Source organism: Oncorhynchus kisutch, linkage group LG23 (assembly GCF_002021735.2).
Source record: "Oncorhynchus kisutch isolate 150728-3 linkage group LG23, Okis_V2, whole genome shotgun sequence".
Taxonomy (NCBI): domain Eukaryota; kingdom Metazoa; phylum Chordata; class Actinopteri; order Salmoniformes; family Salmonidae; genus Oncorhynchus; species Oncorhynchus kisutch.
In genome coordinates, this window is record NC_034196.2 from 42,408,670 (window position 1) to 42,423,328 (window position 14,659).

The 14,659-nt window shown below is 43.3% G+C and overlaps 1 protein-coding gene across 5 annotated transcripts in view; it reads left to right on the forward strand.

Annotated features, from left to right (window-relative positions):
• LOC109905034 (pre-B-cell leukemia transcription factor 3) overlaps positions 1-14,022 on the forward strand; it is a 110,946-nt gene extending 96,924 nt beyond the window's left edge. For all 5 annotated transcript variants that reach the window (XM_031802457.1, XM_031802459.1, XM_031802458.1 and 2 more), the window contains 2 exons: positions 8,632-8,718; positions 12,102-14,022. In XM_031802457.1, the coding sequence (XP_031658317.1) occupies positions 8,632-8,718; positions 12,102-12,194 (180 nt within the window). In that variant the 3' untranslated portion in view covers positions 12,195-14,022. The remainder of the gene's footprint in view (positions 1-8,631; positions 8,719-12,101) is intronic.
• Positions 14,023-14,659: the final 637 nt, after the last annotated feature.

Sequence of the window (14,659 nt, forward strand, 5' to 3'; positions counted from 1 at the left end):
CTGTTCTATACTGTCCCGTGTCTGTTCTATACTGTCCCGTGTCTGTTCTTTACTTTACTGTCCCATGTCTGTTCTGTTCTATACTGTCCCATGTCTGGTCTATACTGTCCCATGTCTGGTCTATACTGTCCCATGTCTGGTCTATACTGTCCCATGTCTGGTCTATACTGTCCCATGTCTGTTCTATAATGTCCCGTGTCTGTTCTACACTGTCCCGTGTCTGTTCTTTACTTTGCTGTCCCATGTCTGTTCTGTTCTATACTGTCCCATGTTTGTTCTATACTTTACTGTCCCATGTCTGTTCTGTTCTTTACTGTCCCATGTCTGTTCTTTACTGTCCATGTCTGTTCTATACTGTCCCGTGTCTGTTCTGTTCTTTACTGTCCCATGTCTGTTCTTTACTGTCCCATGTCTGTTCTTTACTGTCCCATGTCTGTTCTATATTGTTCCATGTCTGTTCTTTACTGTCCCATGTCTGTTCTTTACTGTCCCATCTCTGTTCTATACTGTCCCATGTCTGTTCTATACTGTCCCATGTCTGTTCTTTACTGTCCCATGTCTGTTCTTTACTGTCCCATGTCTGTTCCATACTGTCCCATGTCTGTTCTATACTGTCCCATGTCTGTTCTTTACTGTCCCATGTCTGTTCTATACTGTCCCATGTCTATTCTTTACTTTACTGTCTCATGTCTGTTCTATACTGCCTCATGTCTGTTCTTTACTGTCCCATGTCTGGTCTGTCCTATGTCTGTTCTTTACTGTCCCATGTCTGTTCTTTACTGTCCTATGTCTGTTCTTTACTGTCCCATCTCTGTTCTATACTGTCCCATGTCTGTTCTATACTGTCCCATGTCTGTTATTTACTGTCCCATGTCTGTTCTTTACTGTTTCATGTCTGTTCCATACTGTCCCATGTCTGTTCTATACTGTCCCATGTCTGTTCTTTACTGTCCCATGTCTGTTCTATACTGTCCCATGTCTATTCTTTACTTTACTGTCTCATGTCTGTTCTATACTGTCTCATGTCTGTTCTTTACTGTCCCATGTCTGGTCTGTCCTATGTCTGTTCTTTACTGTCCCATGTCTGTTCTTTACTGTCCTATGTCTGTTCTTTACTGTCCCATGTCTGTTCTTTACTGTCCCATGTCTGTTCTTTACTGTCCCATGTCTGTTCTTTACTGTCCCATGTCTGTTCTTTACTGTCCCATGTCTGTTCTTTACTGTCCCACGTCTGTTCTTTACTGTCCCATGTCTGTTCTTTACTGTCCCATGTCTGTTCTGTTCTTTACTGTCCCATGTCTGTTCTTTACTGTCCCATGTCTGTTCTTTACTGTCCCATGTCTGTTCTGTTCCATACTGTCCCATGTCTGTTCTATACTGTCCCGTGTCTGTTCTGTTCTTTACTGTCCCATGTCTGTTCTTTACTGTCCCATGTCTGTTCTTTACTGTCCCATGTCTGTTCTATATTGTTCCATGTCTGTTCTTTACTGTCCCATGTCCTGTTCTTTACTGTCCCATCTCTGTTCTATACTGTCCCATGTCTGTTCTATACTGTCCCATGTCTGTTCTTTACTGTCCCATGTCTGTTCTTTACTGTCCCATGTCTGTTCCATACTGTCCCATGTCTGTTCTATACTGTCCCGTGTCTGTTTTATACTGTCTGTTCTATACTGTCCCGTGTCTGTTCTTTACTGTCCCATGTCTGTTCTATACTGTCCCGTGTCTGTTCTATACTGTCCCGTGTCTGTTCTATACTGTCCCGTGTCTGTTCTATACTGTCCCGTGTCTGTTCTATACTGTCTGTTCTATACTGTCCCGTGTCTGTTCTATACTGTCCCGTGTCTGTTCTATACTGTCTGTTCTATACTGTCCCGTGTCTGTTTTATACTGTCTGTTCTATACTGTCTGTTTTATACCGTCTGTTCTATACTGTCTGTTTTATACTGTCTGTTTTATACTGTCCCGTGTCTGTTTTATACTGTCTGTTCTATACTGTCTGTTTTATACTGTCTGTTCTATACTGTCTGTTTTATACTGTCTGTTCTATACTGTCTGTTTTATACTGTCTGTTCTATACTGTCTGTTTTATACTGTCTGTTCTATACTGTCTGTTTTATACTGTCTGTTTTATACTGTCCCGTGTCTGTTTTATACTGTCTGTTCTATACTGTCCCGTGTCTGTTCTATACTGTCCCATGTCTGGTCTATACTGTCCCATGTCTGTTCTATACTGTCCCATGTCTGGTCTATACTGTCCCGTGTCTGTTTTATACTGTCCCGTGTCTGTTCTGTTCTTTACTGTCCCATGTCTGTTCTTTACTGTCCCATCTCTGTTCTATACTGTCCCATGTCTGTTCTATACTGTCCCATGTCTGTTCTTTACTGTCCCATGTCTGTTCTTTACTGTCCCATGTCTGTTCCATACTGTCCCATGTCTGTTCTATACTGTCCCATGTCTGTTCTTTACTGTCCCATGTCTGTTCTATACTGTCCCATGTCTATTCTTTACTTTACTGTCTCATGTCTGTTCTATACTGCCTCATGTCTGTTCTTTACTGTCCCATGTCTGGTCTGTCCTATGTCTGTTCTTTACTGTCCCATGTCTGTTCTTTACTGTCCTATGTCTGTTCTTTACTGTCCCATCTCTGTTCTATACTGTCCCATGTCTGTTCTATACTGTCCCATGTCTGTTATTTACTGTCCCATGTCTGTTCTTTACTGTTTCATGTCTGTTCCATACTGTCCCATGTCTGTTCTATACTGTCCCATGTCTGTTCTTTACTGTCCCATGTCTGTTCTATACTGTCCCATGTCTATTCTTTACTTTACTGTCTCATGTCTGTTCTATACTGTCTCATGTCTGTTCTTTACTGTCCCATGTCTGGTCTGTCCTATGTCTGTTCTTTACTGTCCCATGTCTGTTCTTTACTGTCCTATGTCTGTTCTTTACTGTCCCATGTCTGTTCTTTACTGTCCCATGTCTGTTCTTTACTGTCCCATGTCTGTTCTTTACTGTCCCATGTCTGTTCTTTACTGTCCCATGTCTGTTCTTTACTGTCCCACGTCTGTTCTTTACTGTCCCATGTCTGTTCTTTACTGTCCCATGTCTGTTCTGTTCTTTACTGTCCCATGTCTGTTCTTTACTGTCCCATGTCTGTTCTTTACTGTCCCATGTCTGTTCTGTTCCATACTGTCCCATGTCTGTTCTTTACTGTCCCATGTCTGTTCTGTTCTTTACTGTCCCATGTCTGTTCTGTTCTATACTGTCCCATGTCTAGTCTGTTCTTTACTGTCCCATGTCTGTTCTTTACTGTCCCATGTCTAGTCTGTTCTTTACTGTCCCATGTCTAGTCTGTTCTTTACTGTCCCATGTCTGTTCTTTACTGTCCCATGTCTAGTCTGTTCTTTACTGTCCCATGTCTGTTCTATACTGTCCCATGTCTAGTCTGTTCTTTACCGTCCCATGTCTGTTCTTTACTGTCCCATGTCTAGTCTGTTCTATACTGTCCCATGTCTGTTCTTTACTGTCCCATGTCTGTTCTTTACTGTCCCATGTCTGTTCGGTTCTTTCCTGTCCCATGTCTGGTCTATACTGTCCCGTGTCTGTTCTTTACTGTCCCGTGTCTGTTCTTTACTGTCCCATGTCTGGTCTATACTGTCCCATGTCTGGTCTATACTGTCCCATGTCTGTTCTTTACTGTCCCATGTCTGTTCTATACTGTCCCATGTCTGTTCTGTTCTTTACTGTCCCATGTCTGTTCTATACTGTCCCGTGTCTGTTCCATACTGTCCCATGTCTGTTCTGTTCTGTTCTTTACTGTCCCATGTCTGTTCTATACTGTCCCGTGTCTGTTCTTTACTGTCCCATGTCTGTTCTGTTCTTTACTGTCCCATGTCTGTTCTTTACTGTCCCATGTCTGTTCTGTTCTTTACTGTCCCATGTCTGTTCTGTTCTTTACTGTCCCATGTCTGTTCTGTTCCATACTGTCCCATGTCTGTTCTTTACTGTCCCATGTCTGTTCTTTACTGTCCCTTGTCTGTTCTTTACTGTCCCATGTCTGTTCTTTACTTTACTGTTTCATGTCTGTTCTTTACTGTCCCATGTCTGTTCTGTTCTTTACTGTCCCATGTCTGTTCTATACTGTCCCATGTCTGGTCTATACTGTCCCGTGTCTGTTTTATACTGTCCCATGTCTGTTCTTTACTCTCCCATGTCTGTTTTATACTGTCCCATGTCTGTTCTATACTGTCCCATGTCTGTTCTATACTGTCCCATGTCTGTTCTATACTGTCCCATGTCTGTTCTATACTGTCCCATGTCTGTTCTATACTGTCCCGTGTCTGTTTTATACTGTCCCATGTCTGTTCTTTACTCTCCCATGTCTGTTTTATACTGTCCCATGTCTGTTCTATACTGTCCCATGTCTGTTCTATACTGTCCCATGTCTGTTCTATACTGTCCCATGTCTGTTTTATACTGTCCCATGTCTGTTCTATACTGTCCCATGTCTGTTCTATACTGTCCCGTGTCTGTTTTATACTGTCCCATGTCTGTTCTATACTGTCCCATGTCTGTTCTATACTGTCCCATGTCTGTTCTATACTGTCCCGTGTCTGTTCTCTACTGTCCCATGTCTGTTCTATACTGTCCCATGTCTGTTCTATACTGTCCCGTGTCTGTTCTTTACTGTCCCATGTCTGTTCTATACTGTCCCGTGTCTGTTCTATACTGTCCCGTGTCTGTTCTTTACTTTACTGTCCCATGTCTGTTCTGTTCTATACTGTCCCATGTCTGGTCTATACTGTCCCATGTCTGGTCTATACTGTCCCATGTCTGGTCTATACTGTCCCATGTCTGGTCTATACTGTCCCATGTCTGTTCTATAATGTCCCGTGTCTGTTCTACACTGTCCCGTGTCTGTTCTTTACTTTGCTGTCCCATGTCTGTTCTGTTCTATACTGTCCCATGTTTGTTCTATACTTTACTGTCCCATGTCTGTTCTGTTCTTTACTGTCCCATGTCTGTTCTTTACTGTCCCATGTCTGTTCTATACTGTCCCGTGTCTGTTCTGTTCTTTACTGTCCCATGTCTGTTCTTTACTGTCCCATGTCTGTTCTTTACTGTCCCATGTCTGTTCTATATTGTTCCATGTCTGTTCTTTACTGTCCCATGTCTGTTCTTTACTGTCCCATCTCTGTTCTATACTGTCCCATGTCTGTTCTATACTGTCCCATGTCTGTTCTTTACTGTCCCATGTCTGTTCTTTACTGTCCCATGTCTGTTCCATACTGTCCCATGTCTGTTCTATACTGTCCCATGTCTGTTCTTTACTGTCCCATGTCTGTTCTATACTGTCCCATGTCTATTCTTTACTTTACTGTCTCATGTCTGTTCTATACTGCCTCATGTCTGTTCTTTACTGTCCCATGTCTGGTCTGTCCTATGTCTGTTCTTTACTGTCCCATGTCTGTTCTTTACTGTCCTATGTCTGTTCTTTACTGTCCCATCTCTGTTCTATACTGTCCCATGTCTGTTCTATACTGTCCCATGTCTGTTATTTACTGTCCCATGTCTGTTCTTTACTGTTTCATGTCTGTTCCATACTGTCCCATGTCTGTTCTATACTGTCCCATGTCTGTTCTTTACTGTCCCATGTCTGTTCTATACTGTCCCATGTCTATTCTTTACTTTACTGTCTCATGTCTGTTCTATACTGTCTCATGTCTGTTCTTTACTGTCCCATGTCTGGTCTGTCCTATGTCTGTTCTTTACTGTCCCATGTCTGTTCTTTACTGTCCTATGTCTGTTCTTTACTGTCCCATGTCTGTTCTTTACTGTCCCATGTCTGTTCTTTACTGTCCCATGTCTGTTCTTTACTGTCCCATGTCTGTTCTTTACTGTCCCATGTCTGTTCTTTACTGTCCCACGTCTGTTCTTTACTGTCCCATGTCTGTTCTTTACTGTCCCATGTCTGTTCTGTTCTTTACTGTCCCATGTCTGTTCTTTACTGTCCCATGTCTGTTCTTTACTGTCCCATGTCTGTTCTGTTCCATACTGTCCCATGTCTGTTCTTTACTGTCCCATGTCTGTTCTGTTCTTTACTGTCCCATGTCTGTTCTGTTCTATACTGTCCCATGTCTAGTCTGTTCTTTACTGTCCCATGTCTGTTCTTTACTGTCCCATGTCTAGTCTGTTCTTTACTGTCCCATGTCTAGTCTGTTCTTTACTGTCCCATGTCTGTTCTTTACTGTCCCATGTCTAGTCTGTTCTTTACTGTCCCATGTCTGTTCTATACTGTCCCATGTCTAGTCTGTTCTTTACTGTCCCATGTCTGTTCTTTACTGTCCCATGTCTAGTCTGTTCTTTACTGTCCCATGTCTGTTCTTTACTGTCCCATGTCTAGTCTGTTCTTTACTGTCCCATGTCTGTTCTTTACTGTCCCATGTCTGTTCTGTTCTTTACTGTCCCATGTCTGTTCTGTTCTATACTGTCCCATGTCTAGTCTGTTCTTTACTGTCCCATGTCTGTTCTTTACTGTCCCATGTCTAGTCTGTTCTTTACTGTCCCATGTCTAGTCTGTTCTTTACTGTCCCATGTCTGTTCTTTACTGTCCCATGTCTAGTCTGTTCTTTACTGTCCCATGTCTGTTCTATACTGTCCCATGTCTAGTCTGTTCTTTACCGTCCCATGTCTGTTCTTTACTGTCCCATGTCTAGTCTGTTCTATACTGTCCCATGTCTGTTCTTTACTGTCCCATGTCTGTTCTTTACTGTCCCATGTCTGTTCGGTTCTTTCCTGTCCCATGTCTGGTCTATACTGTCCCGTGTCTGTTCTTTACTGTCCCGTGTCTGTTCTTTACTGTCCCATGTCTGGTCTATACTGTCCCATGTCTGGTCTATACTGTCCCATGTCTGTTCTTTACTGTCCCATGTCTGTTCTATACTGTCCCATGTCTGTTCTGTTCTTTACTGTCCCATGTCTGTTCTATACTGTCCCGTGTCTGTTCCATACTGTCCCATGTCTGTTCTGTTCTGTTCTTTACTGTCCCATGTCTGTTCTATACTGTCCCGTGTCTGTTCTTTACTGTCCCATGTCTGTTCTGTTCTTTACTGTCCCATGTCTGTTCTTTACTGTCCCATGTCTGTTCTTTACTGTCCCATGTCTGTTCTGTTCTTTACTGTCCCATGTCTGTTCTGTTCTTTACTGTCCCATGTCTGTTCTGTTCCATACTGTCCCATGTCTGTTCTTTACTGTCCCATGTCTGTTCTTTACTGTCCCTTGTCTGTTCTTTACTGTCCCATGTCTGTTCTTTACTTTACTGTTTCATGTCTGTTCTTTACTGTCCCATGTCTGTTCTGTTCTTTACTGTCCCATGTCTGTTCTTTACTGTCCCATGTCTGTTCTATACTGTCCCATGTCTGTTCTATACTGTCCCATGTCTGTTCTATACTGTCCCATGTCTGTTCTATACTGTCCCATGTCTGGTCTTTACTGTCCCATGTCTGGTCTTTACTGTCCCATGTTTGTTCTATACTGTCCCATGTCTGTTTTATACTGTCCCATGTCTGTTCTTTACTCTCCCATGTCTGGTCTATACTGTCCCATGTCTGGTCTATACTGTCCCATGTCTGGTCTATACTGTCCCATGTCTGTTCTGTTCTATACTGTCCCATGTCTGTTCTTTACTGTCCCATGTCTGTTCTTTACTGTCCCATGTCTGTTCTATACTTTCCCATGTCTGTTCTATACTGTCCCATGTCTGATCTATACTGTCCCATGTCTGGTCTATACTGCCCCATGTCTGGTCTATACTGTCCCATGTCTGGTCTATACTGTCCCATGTCTGGTCTATACTGTCCCATGTTTGTTCTTTACTATCCCATGTCTGGTCTATACTGTCCCATGTCTGGTCTATACTGTCCCATGTCTGGTCTATACAGCCCCATGTCTGGTGTATACTGTCCCATGTCTGGTCTATACTGTCCCATGTCTGGTCTATACTGTCCCATGTCTTGTCTATACTGTCCCATGTCTGGTCTATACTGCCCCATGTCTGGTCTATACTGTCCCATGTCTGGTCTATACTGTCCCATGTCTGGTCTATACTGTCCCATGTCTGGTCTATACTTTGCTGTCCTGTGTTTTGCCTTCGTCACAGATTAGAAATTCTCTTTGAGAGAAAAAGGCCAATTTGCCTAAAATCATTACAAGGTCATAACCTTTTGAACAATGTTTCATCCCATTCTGTTCTTTCATGTTTGTCTTTTGTTGTGGCAATAGTTATTGTCATTTTGTTTTGTTCTTTCAAAGTGATGGAGGGAAGGTGAGAAGGCATTGACATTCTCTCACTTTGTCTTTGTCTCTCCCTCCCTCTCTTTCTGCATTTCTCCATCTCTCCCTGTCTCTCCCACTCTTTCTATCTCTCTCCCTCCCTCTCTATCTCTCCCTTCCTCTCTCATTCTCTCTTTCCCCCTCTATCTCTCTCTCTGCCCCTCTCGCTCCCCCCCCCCCCCTCTCGCTGTCCCCCCCTCTCTCCCTCTCTCTCTTGCCCCCCCCTCTCTCCCTCTCTCTCTTTCCCCCTCTCTCTCTCTCTCTCCCCCCTCTCGCCCCCCCCCCCTCTATCTCTCTAGGGGGATACCATACGCCATGCTATCAGTCAGACGGTCGGATACAATGATGGGCTACGGCATCCCATGTACAGTCCTCACAGTCTAAATGTAAGTGTACAGTAAATCATGATCATGACAATGTCCGCAAATATGTAATATCGTCGCAATGATGATGGTGACGACAACATTGGTGATAATGACTCCTAAAATCATTTTCATGTTAAAATCCCATTCACCCAGGGTTAGAAAATCCTTGCACCCAAATAGTATTTTCTAGAGTTGTATGTTGCACACGTCGTCTCCCTCCACCACCCTTCCTCTGTATCTGAATGGGTGGGGTGATCGGGGGGGCAGGATTGTAAAATAGGACCTGCGGGGTAATCTCTGTTTGCCAGGGCTCCCAAAAACCCTTTTCAGTGAGCCGCCAGTGTGATCAAACCGTAGAGCAAATATACGACAGGCGAGATTAAGGACGGCCCATGTGATGACAAAGATAAATGTATGGCTTCATATTAACACCCCAGCCATTTAAATGAGAAAGAGCAAGCGTGCTTCATTCCATTTATGAAATGCATTTTATAATACCCCCACTGCCATATGAAACGGGGGCTTTTTACTGGTGTATCTGTGTTTTCATTTAACTACTTTGAAATGCTTCTGAGAGCGAATTTGCAGTCCATCTTCTTATCACGGTAATGAAATATGAAACTGGAATTGCCTGCAGCCTTGTACAGATGCGACTATGGTCTTTCCTGATGAGCTCTGATAAGACCCTTCTTCTTCCTGCACCAGACAATCTGAGCTACCGTGGTAAAGATACATTTATTGGTGGAGGATGAGCCGCCGCGACGGAGAGAGAGAGAGAGAGAGAGAGAGGGAGAGAGAGAGAGAGAGGGGGAGGGAAAGAGAGAGGCGTACTGACTCTTCCTTTCGCTCAACCCGCGACACAGAGAAACATTTGCATTTGCTGTCTGCTCTCTAGCAATGAAAGGGGAAGTAGGCTGCGGACTGGTTGGTTTTCTCCATTACACCGTTTCCCGTCTGGTATAAATGGAGCCTCAATGTCTTATGCTTCTTCTCAAGATTAGAACAGGTTTCTTTTCTGTTGTAGAGGTGTTTTTTGTTGTTGTTGTGTAATGTTAAATAAAATACATACACGGCTGGTATGTTCATGATGTATTTTCGGGGGAAGAACAACCACTACCTGAAATGTCTTCTTCTTCCTCTATTGGACATGATCAAAACTGACACCACAACAAAACACACAAACGTGTGAAAAAACACAAAGCCGCGTCGTTATGAGCACTCCCACAACAAGGTGTCGTTTTTTGGGTTTTCCGGAGTACCCTTTCTTGCTCCAGGCGGTGTAGGCGATGTGCCAACCTCGAGCAGCTTCAAAGTGTAGCGTTTTGCACTCCCCCTCCCCCCCCCCCCCCTGCCCTCACACTCACAATTCCTTATTTAGGTCATGGCTCTCAGTCCATCACAGGTGAAGTGAGGGAAGCATGGCGGGTTGTGTTTGGCTGTATCACATCACTCACAGCCATGCTACGTTGTTTAGAGCTAGGGGAAGTCATCAGGATGGATTGGACAGGGAAGAGGACAGCACACTGGATATGAATGCTTCTACACCTGCATTGCTTGCTGTTTGGGGGTTTTAGGCTGGGTTTCTGTACAGCACTTTGAGATATCAGCTGATGTACGAAGGGCTATATAAATACATTTTGATTTGATTTGATTTGATTTGAATGGTATGTCTAAAGACAGCCAGGGTCAGCTGCTCTGTCAAGATAGTGTTGATGCTAAACAAAACCTACTATGAGTTATACAGATATAGTACAATATGTTGATCATGCTAAATATATATTTTATTTATATATATTTCTATATTATTCAATATATTGAATATATGGTAATTTTTTTCTAATTTATGCAAGGACAATTTCAATCTGTGATTTAAAAAAAAAACATTTTTATAATCAAATGCCAGGCCAAAACCCTATTCTAACCCATTCCTGACTCGACGATAAGAAAAATCCTCCTCCCGTCACTTCCTTTCAGTGTTTCCCCTTAAAGTTGTTACCCGCGGTGGTGTCCCCTCCCGTCTTCATAACTGACACTAGAATTTGCAGCGACAACCACTAAAGCAATCCGATAAGACATTGATTTCACCACTCGCCTCCAATGACCAGGACGCGGGGCAAATTTGTCAGCAAGAGACCCTGTCTGGGGATGTCAGTGGTAATGCAATGGGGCTTACCCCCGCCGGCAGACACCATGTCGGATCTCTCTCTCTCTCTGTTTGTTTCCAATAGCCCATGTGTGCGTTACTCAATCTGACTGCTGAAAGAGGGAAGCAAAGCTCTTCCAAACAAGCCTCTTCCAAACCAGATTGTGACAACAAGCTATATACTATTGGATGTTCATTTGGATATTGAGTTTCATTAAATTCTTAATGTAATCCACCCTGAACTATAATTGTCAGTTGTGGCTCGGTTGCTTGAAGACCCGATCAAATCAGCCTCCCCAGTTGTAACTTTACCTGTTTTTCAAGGAGTAACCCTTCTACTCTCTGTGTCTCTCGCTCTCTCTGTTTCTCTCTCTCTCGGTTTCTCTCGCTCTTTGTCACTCTCTGTGTCTCTCTCTCTGTTTCTCTCTCTCTCTGTGTCTCTCGCTCTCTCTGTTTCTCTCTCTGTCTCTCGCTCTCTGTCACTATCTGTGTCTCTCTCTCTCTGTGTCTCTCGCTCTCTCTGTTTCTCTCTCTCTGTCACTCTCTGTTTCTCGCTCTCTCTGTTTCTCTCTGTGTCTCTCGCTCTCTCTGTTTCTCTCTCTGTCTCTCTCTCTCTGTCACTCTCTGTGTCTCTCTCTCTCTGTGTCTCTCGCTCTCTCTGTTTCTCTCTCTCTGTCACTCTGTTTCTCGCTCTCTCTGTTTCTCTCTGTGTCTCTCTCTCTCTGTCACTCTCTGTGTCTCTCTCTCTCTGTTTCTCTCTCTCTCTGTTTCTCTCGCTCTCTGTCACTCTCTGTGTCTCTCTCTCTGTTTCTCTCTCTCTCTGTCACTCTCTGTTTCTGTCTCTATCTCTCACTCTCTCTGTTTCTCTCTGTCTCTCTGTCTCTCTCTCTCTCTCTCTCTGTCACTCTCTGTTCCTCGCTCTCTCTGTTTCTCTCTGTCTCTCTCTCTCTGTCTCTCTGTTTCTGTCTCTCGCTCTCTCTGTTTCACTCTCTGTCTCTCTCTCTCTGTCACTCTCTGTTTCTGTCTCTATCTCTCACTCTCTCTGTTTCTCTCTGTCTCTGTTTCTCTCTCTGTCGCTCTCTCTCTCTCTCGCTCTCTCTCGCTCTCTTTCTCGGTCTCTCGCTCTCTCTGTCTCTGTTTCTGTTTCTCTGTCTTTGTCTTTCTCTGTCTCGCTCCCTCTCTCTGTTTCTGTGTCTGTCTCTCTGTGTCTCTGTCTCTGTTTCTGTCTCAATGTCTCTCTCTCTCTTTCTCCATCATGTAGGGTAACGGGGGATGGCACGGTGCACCTACTCCCTCCTCAGTGACGTCCCCAAACGAAGGGCCAGGCAGTGTGCACTCTGATACCTCAAACTGACCACCTCACTGATCGTCTCTTTTCCCGCCTAATATGCTACCGTGCCCTCGACCAATGTGACTGAACCAAACAGAGGCCAAACAGAACCAATCACCTCCCTCGACTGAGTCTAACCCCTCCCCCCTTCACTCCAGACAATGTCGGCCATTTTGTAAAATCCCATCCAATAACCTTCACAGTCAAGACTGATATGATTGGATACAGCTTTTAGCAACATTTTTCTGAATATAAATATATATTAACTGACAGACTGACGAGTTGGGGTTCTGAATGGGAAGTCTAGAGAAGATAACAGTAGATTTATTCAAGTAAAAACGGAAGACCGTGCATCTCTCTCAACCCTCCAGATCTACTCTTATGGCCCCTTTTTGTTCTCTATTTGGCCAACTAAGACTGAAGGCAACATACGTGTGGTCCAATGGATTTTCTTCTGCCAGTATCACTATACAACTGTTGTGGGGACAGCGGAATCAGTCGAAGTGCCCAACAGACGGAAGGTTAGCTTGCTGCAATGCTTCAATGGACTGAGGATGGCTGCACCTCTAGTGGGCTCTTTTGTTTTTCTGATACTAACATCCCGGATTTAACATTGTTTTGTGGATTGACACGATGAAGGACATTTAAAAACGGCAGCGTTGTTGTTGTTGTCATGCTCTTATTCTCCAACATGAGTCCTCTTGCTGAACATGAATTTCTACACCTTTTATTGGACACTGTGCATTCTGTTTCGAATGGATATAATTCAGTCGTTTGATAGTATTCACTCCGATACTGTCCCAAATTCATATTTGTATGATCATGTGTCACCCAAATCTATACAAATTACATGTACTAATAGTAATACCATTTGAGCAGTTCCCCGAGAATTGTGTGTCAAAACAGAGCTGTAATGATTTACCTCATGAAAATGACGACGTCACCATTTCAAACAGATTTTTAGTAACTTAAGAGTGCTACCTCTTCTTAACCTCATCACTAGCATTACTAGCATCTGACTATTCTAAATCCCCATTTTACGTTTGTTTTACATGTCTTGTAATTAGCTCTTGTACTTTTGATCTTGTTGGGGGGGGGGGGGGGGGGGTTGCTGCATTATTGCAACTTTACTAAATGCCAGATTAACGCTTAGCAGTAGTGTTTAGTTAAAGAACAAAAGGTACATTTGAGCCATTCAACCAAACGAGGAGGCCGCTACGGTACTAGCTTCCCAAAGAGCTAGTCACGTGATCTGTCATTTTATGGGAGTGTATTAATTGAACATGATCCATAAATGTCAGTGGAATTTACTAGAAGCCTGTATGGATGTGAAAGGTGACGTATCCCCAACCCCCATTTCCACTTGTGGGAATACAGGCTGTGGGGGTACAAAGACACATGTACGGTCATACACACCTCACAGTATTCCCACAAGGGGAAATAAGCCACTTTTTTTTTTACATGTAAGAAACATGTATGTTCACCACCAAACAGTGAAACTGTTGTAAATACCCGAAGAACATTTTGAATGTTGCTGATTTTATTACTTATCCTCTTTAAATATATGAATGAAAAGACAGAAGGTCTCAGTTCCCAAACCTGTGTATTTCAGACTCTGTTTCATGCTTTTCTTGATTTCACTTATTTTTCTTTTGTATCATGGCCATTTTGAAACTGAATGAAGTCCTGATTAAAAAAAAAAAAAATGTAAAAAAAAATATTTGTGGCAGTGGTCCTAATGTATTAAATATGTTTAATTTGTAACCGCACTCCGTGGAGGATTCGGACCCCAAAACGAGTCCTCTGTGCTAGTTTGTGTAGTTTCAAACACAAAAAATAAACTTTTGCTTTAATGCTTTGAGTCGCTGTACTTTCTCCTCAGCACACCGGATTATCTCCTCAAGGTTAATGCTTTGAGTCGCTGTACTTTCTCCTCAGCACACCGGATTATCTCCTCAAGGTTAATGCTTTGAGTCGCTGTACTTTCTCCTCAGCACACCGGATTATCTCCTCAAAAGGTAAATGCTTTGAGTCGCTGTACTTTCTCCTCAGCACACGCGATTATCTCCTCAAGGTAAATGCTTTGAGTCGCTGTACTTTCTCCTCAGCACACCGGATTATCTCCTCAAAAGGTAAATGCTTTGAGTCACTGAATTATCTCCTCAGCACACCGGATTATCTCCTCAAAAGGTAAATGCTTTGAGTCACTGAATTATCTCCTCAGCACACTGGATTATCCCCTCAAGGTAAATGCTTTGAGTCACTGAATTATCTCCTCAGCACACTGGATTATCTCCTCAAGGTAAATGCTTTGAGTCGCTGAATTATCTCCTCAGCACACCGGATTATCTCCTCAAGGTAAATGCTTTGAGTCGCTGAATTATCTCCTCAGCACACCGGATTATCTCCTCAAGGTAAATGCTTTGAGTCACTGAATTATCTCCTCAGCACACTGGATTATCTCCTCAAGGTAAATGCTTTTGAGTCGC